We start from the raw sequence: 15,016 nt of genomic DNA on the forward strand, positions 1-15,016 counted from the left end.
TAACTATGCACTATATACAAAAGTGGTTTGGCATTATTCACCAATGGGTGGCACAATTTTTTTGATATGCATTTTGTGTAATCAGTTGAAGTTGGTAGCATCCGATTTCAGATCTGAGCCATCTCTGTAATACGAGGAGGAGTAGCATCAGCAGTATCCGAAGAAGTCGATTCCGGCGTGTCACGATTTAAATCTTTGCTATAGGTTTCAATAGCAGCTCCATGAGACCTTTTCTTGTCATATGATGCCCTTGGGCTCTTCTCATCAACATCGATCAACTGATAAATCTCCTTAATAAATGCTTCATACTGATCCTTATCTAACTCATTCACCTTCAAGTTTGACAATTTCTTTAAAAAATTTCTCAACTTCAAGTCTTGCTCATTTAAATTATCAATGTTGCTCATCAACTTCAATGCCTCCTTGATCGCAGTTTCAATAGAAACGCAATAGGTTTTTGGATCAGTCTTGAACACCATAAACTTTGGTTTATAGTATCTGATATTAGCCCTAATTAATAACTTGTAGATGCGCAACTTGTTTTCTTCACGATCATATCCTACCCAGTTGGCAGAATACAACGTTTTATTCACCTTATCCATGAATTGATAAAACGCATTCGACGCCACGACAAGATTCGATTTGTTCATATACGCGGCATGCACTTGGCCAAAGACGTTGAGGTTTTTGAGAAACTCATTCAACTGAGTCTGCGTTATATGGGGCTTCGAACTATACTGCTTCTTTTTTATTGAATCGTTGTAGTAATGCAAATCCTTGATCAATGTCGAGCAAATATGATCAATGTGCTTTGGATTCACTTCGATACTACCCACGCGATACTTGGACAATGTCAAAGCAGTAAACATCTCCAAAATCATATTGGTCCTCGTTGAGCCGTTTTGTCTTCCGTGCTCTGCCACTTTATAAATGAACGAATTGAACATGACATCGTCTATAATTGTCGGAACTCGGGCATCTTGATGATTGCGAACTTTCACCTTGCTCAAAAAGTTGTCCAAAACATTATACTTTTTCAAATCGGCAGTATATAATCTCATTCCACCCCATTGGATCATTGCATACCAAAATGCTTGTACAAACTGCTTAAACTTGCCCATATTGATAAGACTATCAAACACTTGGTTCAAAATATAAGCATTTATTGAATATCGATATCGTTCTTCTCGATCCAATTCTCCTTTCGACTTTTTGTTTCTGGTGGAAGTTTTTTCAACATACGACCAGTCGCGTCGGAAGTCAATCAACGGTTCCGGATATGACTTGAATTTATCAAGATATGGAATATAGACCTGGGGGTTAATTGGCAGATTGAGCTCCTTCACGACATTTGCTGGTATTAGTTCATCTATTTTGGAAACATAGTCAAGCTCAATATTCTTTGCACCATTAACAGCTAATCTGACCCTCAAATCAGTGTATTCTTTTACCTTTGATGAGCTAGTTATCGGTTCATTGGGCTTGTTGTCACTTTGCCCTAAAAAGGTCAAGATAGCTTCGACTTCAGACGAGACACTGCGGAGAATTTCCAATGCCTTTTCATTATACAAGTAATGAGAGCCACTTCCCAAATCAAGACCAGTCGCAGAATCACGGCTACAGAAACTGCTAACATAGGTAGTAATTACCGGGAAATCAATGTCTAGTCTTGTCTTACGCCACTTTGCAATATTTTTTTTGTCTTGTTCTGGATTCAAGCTTGGTACTGGGGGCTGGGCAACACTTTTGACTTTATGAAAAATGATGTCAGCAGTTTTGATATGTCCTGCTTCCAAGTCCAAAAGTTTGACAATACGTGCATGGCTTGAAAGCTTTGTATCTGCCAAAATCATTGATTTCCCATGGTCGGAATATTTACGAAGCCCTTGCAAAAGAATGGTGAAAGTCTGGGCATCAGGGTTTATCCCCTTGATACCCATTTCCTCATTTTCAATTAATTCATCAAAAAACAGCCATGCTTTCACTTGCCGAAAGGCAAAGTTTTTGACCAAAATACTCAAGCAGGCATTAAAGATCGACGTCGTCATTTTCGCATCTTCTTGGAAATTTAGTCTCGAAGATTTAAAAGTTTCAATCATTCGGTCACACATAACATCCGTCACTTTGCCCCACTCGCTCGTCTTTGCCACTCCATCAAAAAATTTAAGAAACGTATATGAATCACAGGGAACACCAAAATCTCGTCGTTCATTAAACGACTTGATGCCACTTTTTTGATCCTTTCTATCAAAATGCCATTCCATTATCGTGTTCATTGCCACTATTGCATTTTTAGGACTGATGCGACACAAGTAGTTGGCACGCTTAGCATCTTGGTCATATGCTAGGAGATCAACAACATTCTTTGTGACAAAATAAGGGTCATCCAACTGCTTTTGGTTCGTCCCTAGCAACGTCAATGCCAATCCGCGATTAACTTGCTTCTTGGTCATGTCTTTTATCCTCATTACATTGTCAAATATGACTCGTGACTGCTCATTTCTGAATTTTAGATCACCAACTCGTAGCTTATCCACACTGAACGGCTTTCCTTCTTTATTGAGAAACGTGATTGAGTCGTATGATCGTTTCAATGTATGTAGTGACCTCAAGAGAATCTTTTCGTCTCTAGCCAGCTTTTGAGTTCTTTCGACAAACCGTTTGTTGTACCTAATCATCTCGCCATTATTTTCCATTATATCGTTCAACTTCTTGCGTATATTGATCTTTATTCGAGCTTCATTAGTCTCTGACCGAGGGACATGTAGTAGCTGACTAACATGTTTGACCACTCCTTGCTTGACCTTCTTCATTGTGAATGGAGAGTGTAATGTCGTAGGTGTAGTAAGGAAAGATGAGGATGTGGATATTTCATAGAAAAAAATAGCGACAAAAAGCCGCACCCTCATCGAACGAAAACCTCCAAACTTTAAAACCACCACAGCATCAACAACTACATCTTAACAATGAGTGATAAAAGTGTCACTAATGTCACTGGAACCACTGGTGAAGTGCAGCGCAAGAATTGGATTGAGTTGAAGCGAGCCATCGATAAGATCATTGATAACTTAACCGCCTCCAACATACAAACATCCGTCGTTCAACTATTCACCCTCAACATCAAACGAGGCCGAGGTATCCTAGTTCGCTCAATCATGCAACACCAACTACACAACCCTCATAAATCACCATTGTATGCTTCATTAACTGATGTGCTTAATTCTAAAATTCGTTCAATTGGCAAACTCATTTCAGGTCGAGTTATATTACAATTCAAATTGGCATACACTAGCAACGATTTTCAACTATGTAAATCTTCGTTACAATTTTTGAGTTATTTGACGATACATCAAGTTGTCAATGAAGTTACACTACTTCAAATTATACAGCTATTATTGGAAACACCAGTGACTAACGGTGATGTCGAAATGTGTACCGAGATCTTCAAAGTTGTCGGCCGATTCTTGATTTTGAAATCACGAGTTCCCACAACGTTAATTTTAAATAGAATCAAGGATTTGTTACAAGACAATGATCAAGAGAAGTTGAGTCTGAGATCGCAAAATTCCATCAAGTTTGTATTGAGACTTGGTCAGCTGCAATTCAAATCTATTCCCATGATTGACAAACAATTGGATCTAGTTGATGATGACGATAAACAGACACACGTGGTCGATTTGCATGAGGAATTGTCTGCTAGAGATTATCTAAATATCTATCGTCATGATAAGGAGTTTGAGAAACACGAGACAGAATATGATGCACTACGACAAGAGATTCTTCATGCCGATGATAATGATGATGATGATGGAGATGATGGAGATGGCCAAGTAAAAGAGGAGCCAGATGCAAAGGAAGCTACCGCTGCTGTTGCTACCGCCGTGGCAAAACCAGAAGTGGTGTCCGATATGACACAATCGGACCTCCTTCAATATCAAAAACAAGTTTACTTGACAGTTATGTCCTCAATGTCATCAGAGGAAGCAGTTCACAAGCTTCTCAAATTGAGCCATCAACGTTCTCAATTGCAACATCAAGATTCGAAAACGCTATGCGACATGATTATCAAGTGTTGTTCGCAGGAGAAAACATACTCGAAATATTTTGGCGTCATTGGTGAGATCCTCTGCGCTAAGAATCATCATTGGCAAAATAACTTCATTTCTTTGTTCAAGCATTATTATTCTATAATCGACAACTTTGAAGCCAATGCGTTGAGAAACATTGGTAAATTTTTCGGCCACTTGTTTGCATCAGATGTTGTTGCATTAGACACTGCCTGGAATGAAGTGCGCATCACTCAAGAAGACACCAACCCTGCAAAAAGAATCTTACTTAAATTTATTTTCCAAGAAATGGTGGAGGAGATAGGTGTGAATGAGATCAAGGCCAGATTGATTGACGACTCATTTGTAAAGCGCGGGTTGAATGGCGTATTTCCCGTGGTTGATGTTGATGAAGATGATGCGGACCATTTACGATTTTCAATAAACTTTTTCACTGCTATTGGCTTGGGTGTTTTAACGGATGAGATGCGCAAGGTGTTGAATAATTTGCCACCACTGACGTCAACGAGAGGTAGAGGTAGGAGAAGAAGTGGCAGTTTGAGTCGGGGATCAAGTTCAGGTCTGAGTTATTCACGCAGCTACTCGCGCAGTTACTCACGTAGTGGGAGCAGTTCACGTAGTTATTCGCGCAGCCGCAGTCGCAGCTATTCCAGAAGTCCAAGTCGCACGCCCAGTCGAGATTCATTTAACCGTTCACCAAGCAATGAAGACACAATTGCAAAGGGCAATGGAAAGTATGCTGAACAAGATGAGAAGAATAATGATGGTGATGGTGATGGTGATGGTGGCGGTGGTGGTTTCAATTTAAGACTGACAAAGCGGAGACGCTCGGTATCTGACTCAGAAGATGATGATGAAGATAAGCCCAAATTGAGTGATATATTTAACCAAATGAACTAACACGCTGTATACAGTATGTAGATCACAGAGGTAGTTGATATAATGGCCACATAATTGGTAATGTTTTACACAATGAAGATAGGTTTGTTAAAACATTTTTGCTTATTTTCTTTACAAAATAATTTTGAATTTTGGCAGGCAATACATCAGACGAATCAAAGACAATAATTCAGTTTGCTTACATCTTTCACACTCTTTGCCCTAGTACCTTTGAGGTGTGATGATTTTAGTTTGAGGTTGTCTCAATCTCAATGAGAACACACACATTTCATTTCTTCTTTTATTGTTACAGGAAAAAGCATATGCACCTAATTAAACACAAAACTAGCAACAGTATTGTAATCCACAACACACAACTTTATTTATCTGTAGCTTGTAGTTGTTGTATAGATGAGACTTGAAATAGAACTGAAACTTCTACAAAATCTAGATTTCACGGAAATAGAAATAATACCAAGAATTGTTTTGACAAAAAAGAACTCACTATAAAAATCTTTGCTATGATTAGTTCTTTAAAGACCTTTGAAACTTTGTTCTGACTGGCTGCAACAGGCTCTATTTTATCTGCAATACACCAATAATAAAGGTGTTGCAATCTAGTACGAACACTAGTAAAGGCCATGGCCATCGAAAGCCATTGGCTGTATATATGTGTGCTCTTTGCTAAATGAACCAAAAAACAGTTTAAAGGTGCATTATTGCATTAATGGCTTATTGTTTTCTGGCAATTCAACACAAAAGGTTGCCCATAGAACAATAGAGATCAGCCTCGACAACAAAAACAATAACAATGCAACCAATAAAGATTTACAATGAATATAGATCAGAGAGAGAGAGAGAGAGAGAGAGAGAGAGAGACATTGTAAAAATATTTTTCCTAAAGTTGAGCGGTAACCCCAACTGATGTAGCTGTTAACTTCACCAAAGTATCTCTCTTCACTTTGCTAAATTGAGAGGGTGTGTGTATATAGAATGAAATGCACTTACGAAGCAGACATTACGAAAACTAAAAGAAAAGAAAGAAAAAAAAAACCAATGAAGTTGTGCCTGTCTGTACGAGATGAGACATCCGTCAAGGGTTATGGTAAAATCGCCTTTGAATTTTAAGAGGCGGTGCATCATTCAATACATCAAATCAATTGAAATTTGAATAGGAGGCTCATGAACATCCAAAGTAGCATTGTATATAACTGAAAGAGAAACCTATTGGTGGTGCGTATATGATGTCTACTGGTTGAGTATTCCCATACTGGTAACGAACCAATTTTTATTACCATTAGTGTCTACCCTTTTTGCTGGTTCCAGATGAATATTATATGTATATATATATATATTTATATATCATCTTCTTATTTCTTGGGTGAAAAGCTTAAAAAGCTTCTAAAGAAGAAGAGAAAAGGACGTGTACCCATGGTCAAAAGTAATATTATGAAAAGATTTTTCTCGTTTAAAAATTCTTTTGCTAACCAAATGTAAACAATACACAAAACACACAAGAAGTTGTAGTTGTATGTAGAACTAACACCATTTTTTTTCTTTCTTTCCTTCGTTGGTTGTTGTTTCACAAACAGCACGTGTATTTTTTCTTCTTCTTTGTTGTTATTTTGCTGTCTCCTTCGCCCCCCCTCGTTGCCCCCCCTCCCCGTGTGTAGTTTGTTACAAACACAGTAACACCAGACAACAAATACGGTAAAGTAAGGGGGGACTATCGAAAACTAAGTAAAAGTGGTACTAAACACCCACTCAGCAACAGAATTTTTTTTTTCCTCGCGTAATATGTATATACCATCCCTGCCCCTGCCCATGCCCCTGCCCATGTCCTTTGTCTTTCGTTTTCGTTTTCGTTTTCGTTCTCGTTTTCGTTAATGCAGTCGACTCGATTCGTAACGACTTGAAACTTCAATAATCATCCCTTTGTTGTTTTCTCTGGTATTAAGATGAGCTCTGAACACCACGTTCTGTTGTGAAGCAGGGATGAGCTCTTGTAGAAAGACGCGTCTTGTAAGACTGTTGTAAACGAACATGCATCTGATCAGAACATTGGCGGAGGTGACTTCCTTTACTCCCTCCAGTGGTAAGAGTACTTTACTTACTTACAGAGACAGCAGTGCACGTGCTTTCGAAATGTCAGGCGATATATACATACCTGCTTGTAAAAGGAGTTATCGATAATTTCAATAGAAAAAGAAAAAGCAACAACCAAATTGGAGCTTCAGTTCGGTATTCTACTGTCCAGAAACGAGATTGTGATCTGCTTGCATTGGATCATGGTTGCTGATCTATTCCTCTAACTCAATTGAATTCAATTGAATTTGTTCTAGGCCCTTTTTATTTGTCCTAATTCTCCTTTTGTTTTGATGAAATTTTTTGTTTACAATTTGTTTCTTGTTAGTCCTAACAATTGAGTAATACAATGAATTACACAAAACAAGAGAATAATAAATTATGTATTTTAACTTTGTTTAGTTAAATAGTAAACATTAGCTAACATCCATACATCAATATATAACACCAGTTTTTGACCATTTAAGCAATAGAGCATAATAAAACACAATACAAGTTATTTATTTATTGTTATTGTTACAATTAATATTGTCGGCGTTTTATTTTTATTTTATTTTTTATTTTTTATTTTTTATTTTTTATTTACCCACCCAATTGGATGGAAATCTCCTTTTGACTTCAATTCAATTTATCAACAAGATAAAATGTCTAAAGAATTTCACCAATTCATTTTCAAAATAAAAATTTTTCTTTCTTCTTCTTCTTCTTCTTCTTCTTTCTTACTCTACCACAACCAAATCTATAACTTCTATCAGTCGTTCCTTTCATAATCCTTTAGAAGTCGAGATTAACCCTTTCATATCCAACTAATACAAACTTTCGTTAATTTTACATTACACGCTACTAGTACTAGACACTCATTTTATCTAAATCTATATTTTACCAAAAGAAATGTTGTACAAGACTATCGTTTCTACTGCTTTATTAGCTCAAGCCTTGGCTGCTCCTTTAGCCATCAACCAACAACACCAACACCATAAGCACAATGAAGAAAAGAGAGCTGTTCACGTTGTTACTCAAACCAATGTTGTTGTTGTCACTTTGGGTTCAGGTGACTCTACTACTACTTTCACTCCAGTTTCAGCCGAGACTCCAGCATCTTCAGCTAGTCAAGTCACTGATGCTCCTCAAAACCAACCAACTACCACTGTCTCTGCTTCATCTTCATCAGATGACAACGACTCCTCATCTTCGTCAGCATCAGGTTCTGACTCCTCATCATCTTCCCAATCCTCATCAAACGTTGGTTCTGGTGGTGCCAAGGGTGTCACTTACACTCCTTACGCCGACAATGGTAACTGTAAAACTTCATCGCAAATTTCTTCTGAAGTTGCTGAATTGAGTGGATTCGACATTATTAGATTGTACGGTGTTGACTGTGACCAAGTTGCTCAAGTCTTGCAAGCTAAATCATCAGGCCAAAAGATCTTTGCTGGTATCTATGATGTCTCTGCTATTTCCGATGGTGTTCAAACTATTTCTGATGCTGTCAAGGCCCACGGTTCATGGTCTGACATTCACACTGTTTCCGTTGGTAACGAATTGGTCAACTCTGGTGAAGCTTCCACTTCTCAAATCAAGTCTTATGTCAACGAAGCCAAGTCTGCTTTGAAGTCAGCTGGATACACTGGTTCAGTTGTTTCTGTTGATACTTTTATTGCTGTTATCAACAACCCAGAATTGTGTGACTACTCCGACTACATTGCTGTCAATGCTCACTGTTTCTTTGATGGTGGTTACTCTGCTGACCAAGCTGGTGAATGGGTCTTGTCTCAAATCCAAAGAGTCTCTAGTGCCTGTGGTAACAGCAAGAACGTCTTGATCACTGAAACTGGTTGGCCATCAAAGGGTGACTCCAACAACAAGGCTATTCCATCAAAACAAAACCAAGAATCTGCTATCCAATCAATCAAGGACACTTGTGGATCAGCTTCTATTTTGTTTACTGCTTTCAATGACTTGTGGAAGTCTGATGGTGCTTACAACGCTGAAAAATACTGGGGTTTCTTGTCAAACTAGAGAAATCTTTTGAAAAGATGATAATCTTATTCTAGTGTTCTTTTTTGTTACATGTTACCTTTTTTTACCGTTTTTTATATTTGTGCTTGCCTTTCAATTTTATACCCCCCAGCGTTGAAGTCCAAAAAGTGAAGAAAGAGATAGATGGAAGTGAAGAGAAATAATTTTTGAAGCTTGATGCATTCCGTTGTGGTTTGCCAACTTTTGATTCTTTGAAATTCCTGTCTCCTCACTTTTGACACTTATTTTTTTTTATTGTTGTTATTATCGTGTATATGTTTGTTACTTTTGTTTACTTTTATATTATCACATATACATAGATTTTTGTTATTTTAAGAAGTTCATGTATAGATCTCTAGCTGTCGTCAACTAGTGAGCCACTTTCATTTCTATCAATTGAATATTTTCTACACTCGTTATTTCAAAAGAACCAAATCAAATCAAATCAAATAAAACCATATCTACACCAACAAAGACTATATAAACCCATCTATAAAAGTGTTTTTGCAATTGCAAACGGGATCTGCGAGCCCTTTTTAAACTCAGAGACAAAGTACACGATTATCAATTAAATTATACAACAATTAATCAATTTAATAAAATACAATTATAAGACCTGTTTTTACGCTTCCTCACTTATATCTTCTACTCTTCCTCTTCCTCTTCCTCCTCCTCCTCCTCTCCCTCATCTTTATCCTCTTCTATATCACCGTCATCCAAACACGAAGCAATAAACTCCTTACGTTTCTCAATTTCATGTCCACTCTTGAACTTATACAACTTAGATTCCAATTCCGTATCCAACAACGAATCAAACGTCTGATTCCAGACCCCCAGTGGCGCATTCTTGAGCGGCAAGTACGTGTATATCAACTCCGTCTCCCAGTTGAATACCTTCCCTTCCTCCTGATCCACATCAACGTCATTTTTGTTTTGTTTACCCCTGAGTTTCCTTTTCTTATCTTTATTCTCATTATTCTTCTTTTTGGTTGATTCTGCCTCTTTTTCCATTTGTGTTATTGCTTGAGCTAATGAATCAATAAATTGAATAATGTAGTTGATCATGACCAAAGTCTCATTCGAACACGCGTAGATGATGTGACTTATGAATGGATCCTTAAAACCAAGTGAATTCAATTTCAGAAATGTCTTTGGTAACAAATCATCATCATCTTCTTGACTTTGATGAGATTGGTCATCTTCTTCACCATCATTGAGAAGTTGAGTAAGTAGGATAACGCGTGGTTTGCTTTGTTTGACCAAGTTGAGGAATTTGTTAGGGTCGATACAAGTTATCACAGTGGTTGATTTGTCAAGGTAATCGAGGGTTATATCTGGTTGAGCCTCACTTGATTGAAGTTGATGATCTGAATCCAATTGTAAGTCCAATTGATGAGATCCCAATTGTGTCAGGGACTGTGTCTTGGGAGCAGAAAAGAATTCATCATTTTCGGAACTGGCATCATCATCTTCCTCTTGGTCTTTGTTCACAGTTAATTGTTGCCCGACTTCAACCTCGACGTTTTTCTCCTCATTTTCTCCACCTTCATCAACCTCCTCAACCTCCTCATCGTCACTTTCATCGTCGTCCTCGTCAATGGTGCCTATATTACCCAATTTTGGAACTTCAATGTGATCTTTAAGAACATCATCAATATCCATATCGGCAACGCCTGCTTTACCTTGACTATCATCTGTTTTGTCACTACTACTCTTTTGACTAGAGCTGTTTTGTTGTGCTGCATCATTGATATTTGAGTTCTTCAATTCACCAATTTCTTCATCAAGTGCTGATTCTTCGTCTTCCTGTTGTTGTTGCTTTTCCTGTTGTTGTTGTTGTTGTTGTTGTTGTTGTTGTTGCTTTTCCTGTTGACGTTGCTCATCACGCGCAGCAGCAGCAGCAACAGCAGCATTAGCAAAGGCTTCTGCTTCCTCCACAAATGCTACATCATCATCAACAACTTCCTCAATTTCATCCTCCACGCCTTCTTCCTCTGTCCCACGAGCAACCCTCCTTTGCTCTTGCGCTTTATTATCTTTCTTCAACGCAGCAATGTCTCGGTTAAAGTTGGATATATGTTGAGGCACTTTTGATAACACATGAGGCACATCACCATTTGTCAAGCAAGTCTCATAATATCTCTTGTATTCAACAACATCGCTATCTTTCGAGATAAATTTCCGAAACCGATCCCTCCATGAATGTAAAGTATGTCTAGGATGTTTGTGATACATTTGATTGAAAAACAGATAGGGTAAATTACTTTTTTGGTCTTCATCAGCTTCATTATATTCAAACCCTTGTAAAATTGATTGTTGTTTGATATAAGCCAAGGCTGAACAACATAATTCATAATCATCCAAGGGAGTGAACTTGGTCTTGATGGTTTCAGGTACTTCATCCAATGATACTTCAATCAAGTGCCCATGACGATCCTTGAGCAATTTGCCGCGATCATTGGTCTTATAAACAAATCTTAATCGTTGTTCTAAATGACGGCGATAACGTGATCTTATTGAATTTCCCGTATGCATCGACAAGATACTATGAGTAGCCAATTGGCGATAAAATTCATGTGAGTTACGCAACTTGGCATTTTTTCGCACTTGGTCCAAAATGTATTCATCTTTTACGTCATTGAATCTGTTTGATGTCGATGCATGCTTGCCCAGCGAACGTCTAGGTGCTGCTTCACTTTGGGATCTTTGAGCTGCTGGAGTCCTACCAGTGGCAATACTGAATACTCCGCTCTTGCTTTGTTGCTGCTGCTGTTGCTGCTGTTGTTGTTGTCCATGTTGCTCCAATCCCAACATATCAATAATCGGCTCAGCAACCTCATCAATCAGTGTGGCCGGAATGGTATAATTACCCGTAGACAACAATTGCCCGACACTAACACAATCATCAATATACCTAATACGAACAAACCCTCCCAATTGCTCTTTACTCGTTACGTAAATCATATTCTCCAATCCACCTTCAGCTAAAATACCCCCATTCTGAAGTACCATGCGCAGATACCTTTTTCTATCGGGTTCATCAAACGGAATAAAGAATGGAATTGGTTTATTATCGGGAGTCACAAAAATGCTTGATGTTGGTTTAGCATACTGATGTTGGAACTGGGGTGGTGGTGGAGGAATATGTTGTGGAAACTGGAAATGGTCGTTGTTTCCTGAACCTGATTGTTGTTGAATACGCGTATTGTGGTTTAATTGTTGTTGTTGATGTTGTTGTTGATGTTGTTGTTGAGTAGCTAGCGCTTGGGCTCGACGTTGGTTTTGTAATTGTTGGTGTTGTTGTCCGGCAGCATACACAGCAGCTTGTGCAGTAGCTTCAGCAGTACCGTCGCCAAATGATGGATCGTAATTATAGTTGTAATTCATACCAGACTAAACCAAAACCAAAAGACTTTTGCTAAACTAATGATAACTTTCCTTTGAAATTCCCCCTGTTGTTAATTTAGAGTGTAATTTGCTCGGTGACTCTTGATGATCAGTTTTAGTTGCAAAAAAAATCAAAACAAAACGAATCGGTAAACCCTTTTCGTGTTGCAAAAGTGAAACTGGTGTTTGTTGTTGATGCTTGGAGGTAAAAGACAAAAAAAAACAGTGGATGTGGTGTAAAGGTTCAACGAAAAAAAAGATTGTGAGAGAGATTTGTTTATACTTTGAAATAGACACGTGACTATTTTATTTTATTTTTATTTCGTGTTTCAAGGGGGGCAAAGTCGTGTCTAGTTGATAAAGGCAAATGCAATACTAGCCTCGTATAGTGTCTATTTAGCAGTATGATTGTAGGGTGCTAGAAGGGTATATCCATATTGGTATAGCCCAGAGGCTATATTCCTTACAAGACATCCTCCAAACCCGATGATATATAATACAAATATAATCTAGCAACCACAACTATTACAGCACACTCAACTCTACAACATCGTCTGCCAACTAACAAATGGTATATAGATTAGAACACTAAACAACACCCTAAAAGCCATTTTGAACTAAAACTTTACAACAAGTAAAAATCTCCGAATAAACCAACAATAGCAATGGTCAAACTTAGACCAGAAATATAAGAACCAATAGTATAACCTGATTTAATATGTTCTAAATCTTGAACGATTTCCTTCTTGGTTAAAGTGTTTTCTATCTCAACTTCAACTGCAGTTTCCTCCTTGAATGTACCTTCATGTGGTTGCCCATCTTGTTCACCTTCAAAGTCGTGCGCTCCTTCTTGGTGGCGAATTTGTGGTGATGCTGGTTGAGAAGAAGTAGGAGTAGAAAGACCCGACTCATCAGAAAGATGGACGTAAGATCTTCCCAATTCATCAACACTATTGACCTTGGAAATTACTTCAGCTTCATCTTGTTCATCATCAGCGGAAACAACCGAGGAAGGAGCAAGTGGGGTGTTGGCAGACGTAGAACTCTTTGAACTGGAACCAGAAGCATCCTTCTTTAAAGTTACACTTGGTTTATCCAATATATTATCTTCATACACCCAAGTATTGTAATACAATCCGAGCAACGTCAATGGAGCACCAGCAGCAGCATACACCAAATAAGGATGTTTTTCATCTATAGGACTATATTTAAAAGCCAATGTGAAGAACAAGGTGCTCAACCCGGTCAAAAGTCCATTAACAATTCTTGAACCAAATATGTATGACTTGGTCTCTTGAATCTTCTTGTTTAAAGTGGGGACATTTAATTGATAGATTGAGTTTATTTGAGTGATTAGACTAGGGATATTTTGTATTGATTGGTAGATGATTGATGAAGTTAATAACCCGAGTGAGCCTAAACCCAACAATTTGATAGTATTAACACATGTGCCAGCCATGATTGCTTTCTGATTAATGAGTCTGTTGCTGTGTGTGTTGTTGTGGAATAGGTGGAGTAGTGCTAAAGCCTATAGAATAGCTGCCTGGGGTAAAAGAAGTAGTCAACGAAAGATGTAAGTAGTCTAAACAGTGACTCTATAGATGAGATGTATCTTGTCGATTGGATTGATTGTGTGGCTCCTTGTCTCACTCCGCAAGGACAAAGGGGGATTAAAAAAATAAAAGTGTGTGATTAAAAGATAACAGGAGGGAAAAGGAAAAAAAAATTAAAAATAAAAACCGTGATCGGGGGGAATATATGAATGTGTGCGTGTGCGTGTGCGTGTACGTGGATAGACTATATTCAGCAAGTGGTTGTTTTAGTTGTATACCGTTATGCTAAACCTTTTGAAACTTTGAAACTTTGAAACTTTGAGACTTTGAAACTTGATTGATAAGCTATAGTAGATATTGCTATCTAATCAGTAAAAAAGAAAATGGGGGAAATCGATACGTAAAGCAACAGAAGAAAGAAAAGTGGCAAGGAAAAGGTGAAGAAAAGGAAAAAGAAAAAACAAAATTAAATTTAGTTTTAGTGCCTATGTGCTGTTGAGGGGTGTAAACGTAAATATACAATGGAAACCAAATAGATAAGAACTGTTTACCAGTGGCAAAGCAAACTACCACACACACACACAATAGTAACCAATGATATCTCTTACCACACTACACATTACAGATTACATTAGCCTTGACAACAGAATTAACCCACGTGCTATAACCAATAGGAAGATTAGTCCACTTGTTCAAAGCTCTCAACAAAATATATGAAAGGAAGAGGGGAAGAACAGTTTCGATAACAAGACAAGTTTCGTCATTTACACGACCTTTTTCATGTCCATTCTATATAACATATATATATATATACTAAACTGTCTGGAAATATCCTTCTAGTATATTTCAAAGGTAAGTCCCATCATTAGGATTAGCTTGGTGATGCTTCAACTCATATTACAATGCTAAAATTTCCCTTTCAGTATTAGCTCTAGCTCCTCCTAGAAAACTCCGACAATTGTTTCCTGTTTTGGACACACCCTCATACAACAGCAAACCAATTAGTTAGGACTAATATTGAATTGA

The 15,016-nt window shown here is 37.9% G+C and overlaps 4 protein-coding genes across 4 annotated transcripts; 2 read left to right on the forward strand and 2 right to left on the reverse strand. All coding sequences in view use genetic code 12, as the record gives it.

Annotated features, from left to right (window-relative positions):
• Positions 1-107: 107 nt before the first annotated feature.
• Positions 108-2,813, reverse strand: CANMA_004096 (uncharacterized protein; the record flags this gene model as incomplete). Its single annotated transcript, XM_051816338.1, has 1 exon — positions 108-2,813. One exon carries the CDS (start codon positions 2,811-2,813, stop codon positions 108-110), a length of 2,706 nt encoding a protein of 901 aa, XP_051670304.1.
• A 153-nt stretch (positions 2,814-2,966) lies between these two features.
• Positions 2,967-4,967, forward strand: CWC22 (U2-type spliceosomal complex subunit; the record flags this gene model as incomplete). The annotated part of the gene is made up of 1 exon (XM_051816339.1): positions 2,967-4,967. One exon carries the CDS (start codon positions 2,967-2,969, stop codon positions 4,965-4,967), a length of 2,001 nt encoding a protein of 666 aa, XP_051670305.1.
• Positions 4,968-7,922: 2,955 nt separating this feature from the next.
• MP65 (putative family 17 glucosidase) lies at positions 7,923-9,050 on the forward strand (the record flags this gene model as incomplete). The annotated part of the gene is made up of 1 exon (XM_051816340.1): positions 7,923-9,050. The coding sequence occupies one exon, from the start codon at positions 7,923-7,925 to the stop codon at positions 9,048-9,050; it is 1,128 nt and encodes a 375-aa protein (XP_051670306.1).
• A 645-nt stretch (positions 9,051-9,695) lies between these two features.
• Positions 9,696-13,896, reverse strand: CANMA_004099 (RAP1; the record flags this gene model as incomplete). The annotated part of the gene is made up of 2 exons (XM_051816341.1): positions 9,696-12,443; positions 13,096-13,896. The coding sequence occupies 2 exons, from the start codon at positions 13,894-13,896 to the stop codon at positions 9,696-9,698; spliced, it is 3,549 nt and encodes a 1,182-aa protein (XP_051670307.1).
• Positions 13,897-15,016: the final 1,120 nt, after the last annotated feature.

This window comes from Candida margitis (assembly GCF_024628925.1).
Source record: "Candida margitis strain CBS 14175 chromosome Unknown scaffold54, whole genome shotgun sequence".
Taxonomy (NCBI): domain Eukaryota; kingdom Fungi; phylum Ascomycota; class Pichiomycetes; order Serinales; family Debaryomycetaceae; genus Lodderomyces; species Lodderomyces margitis.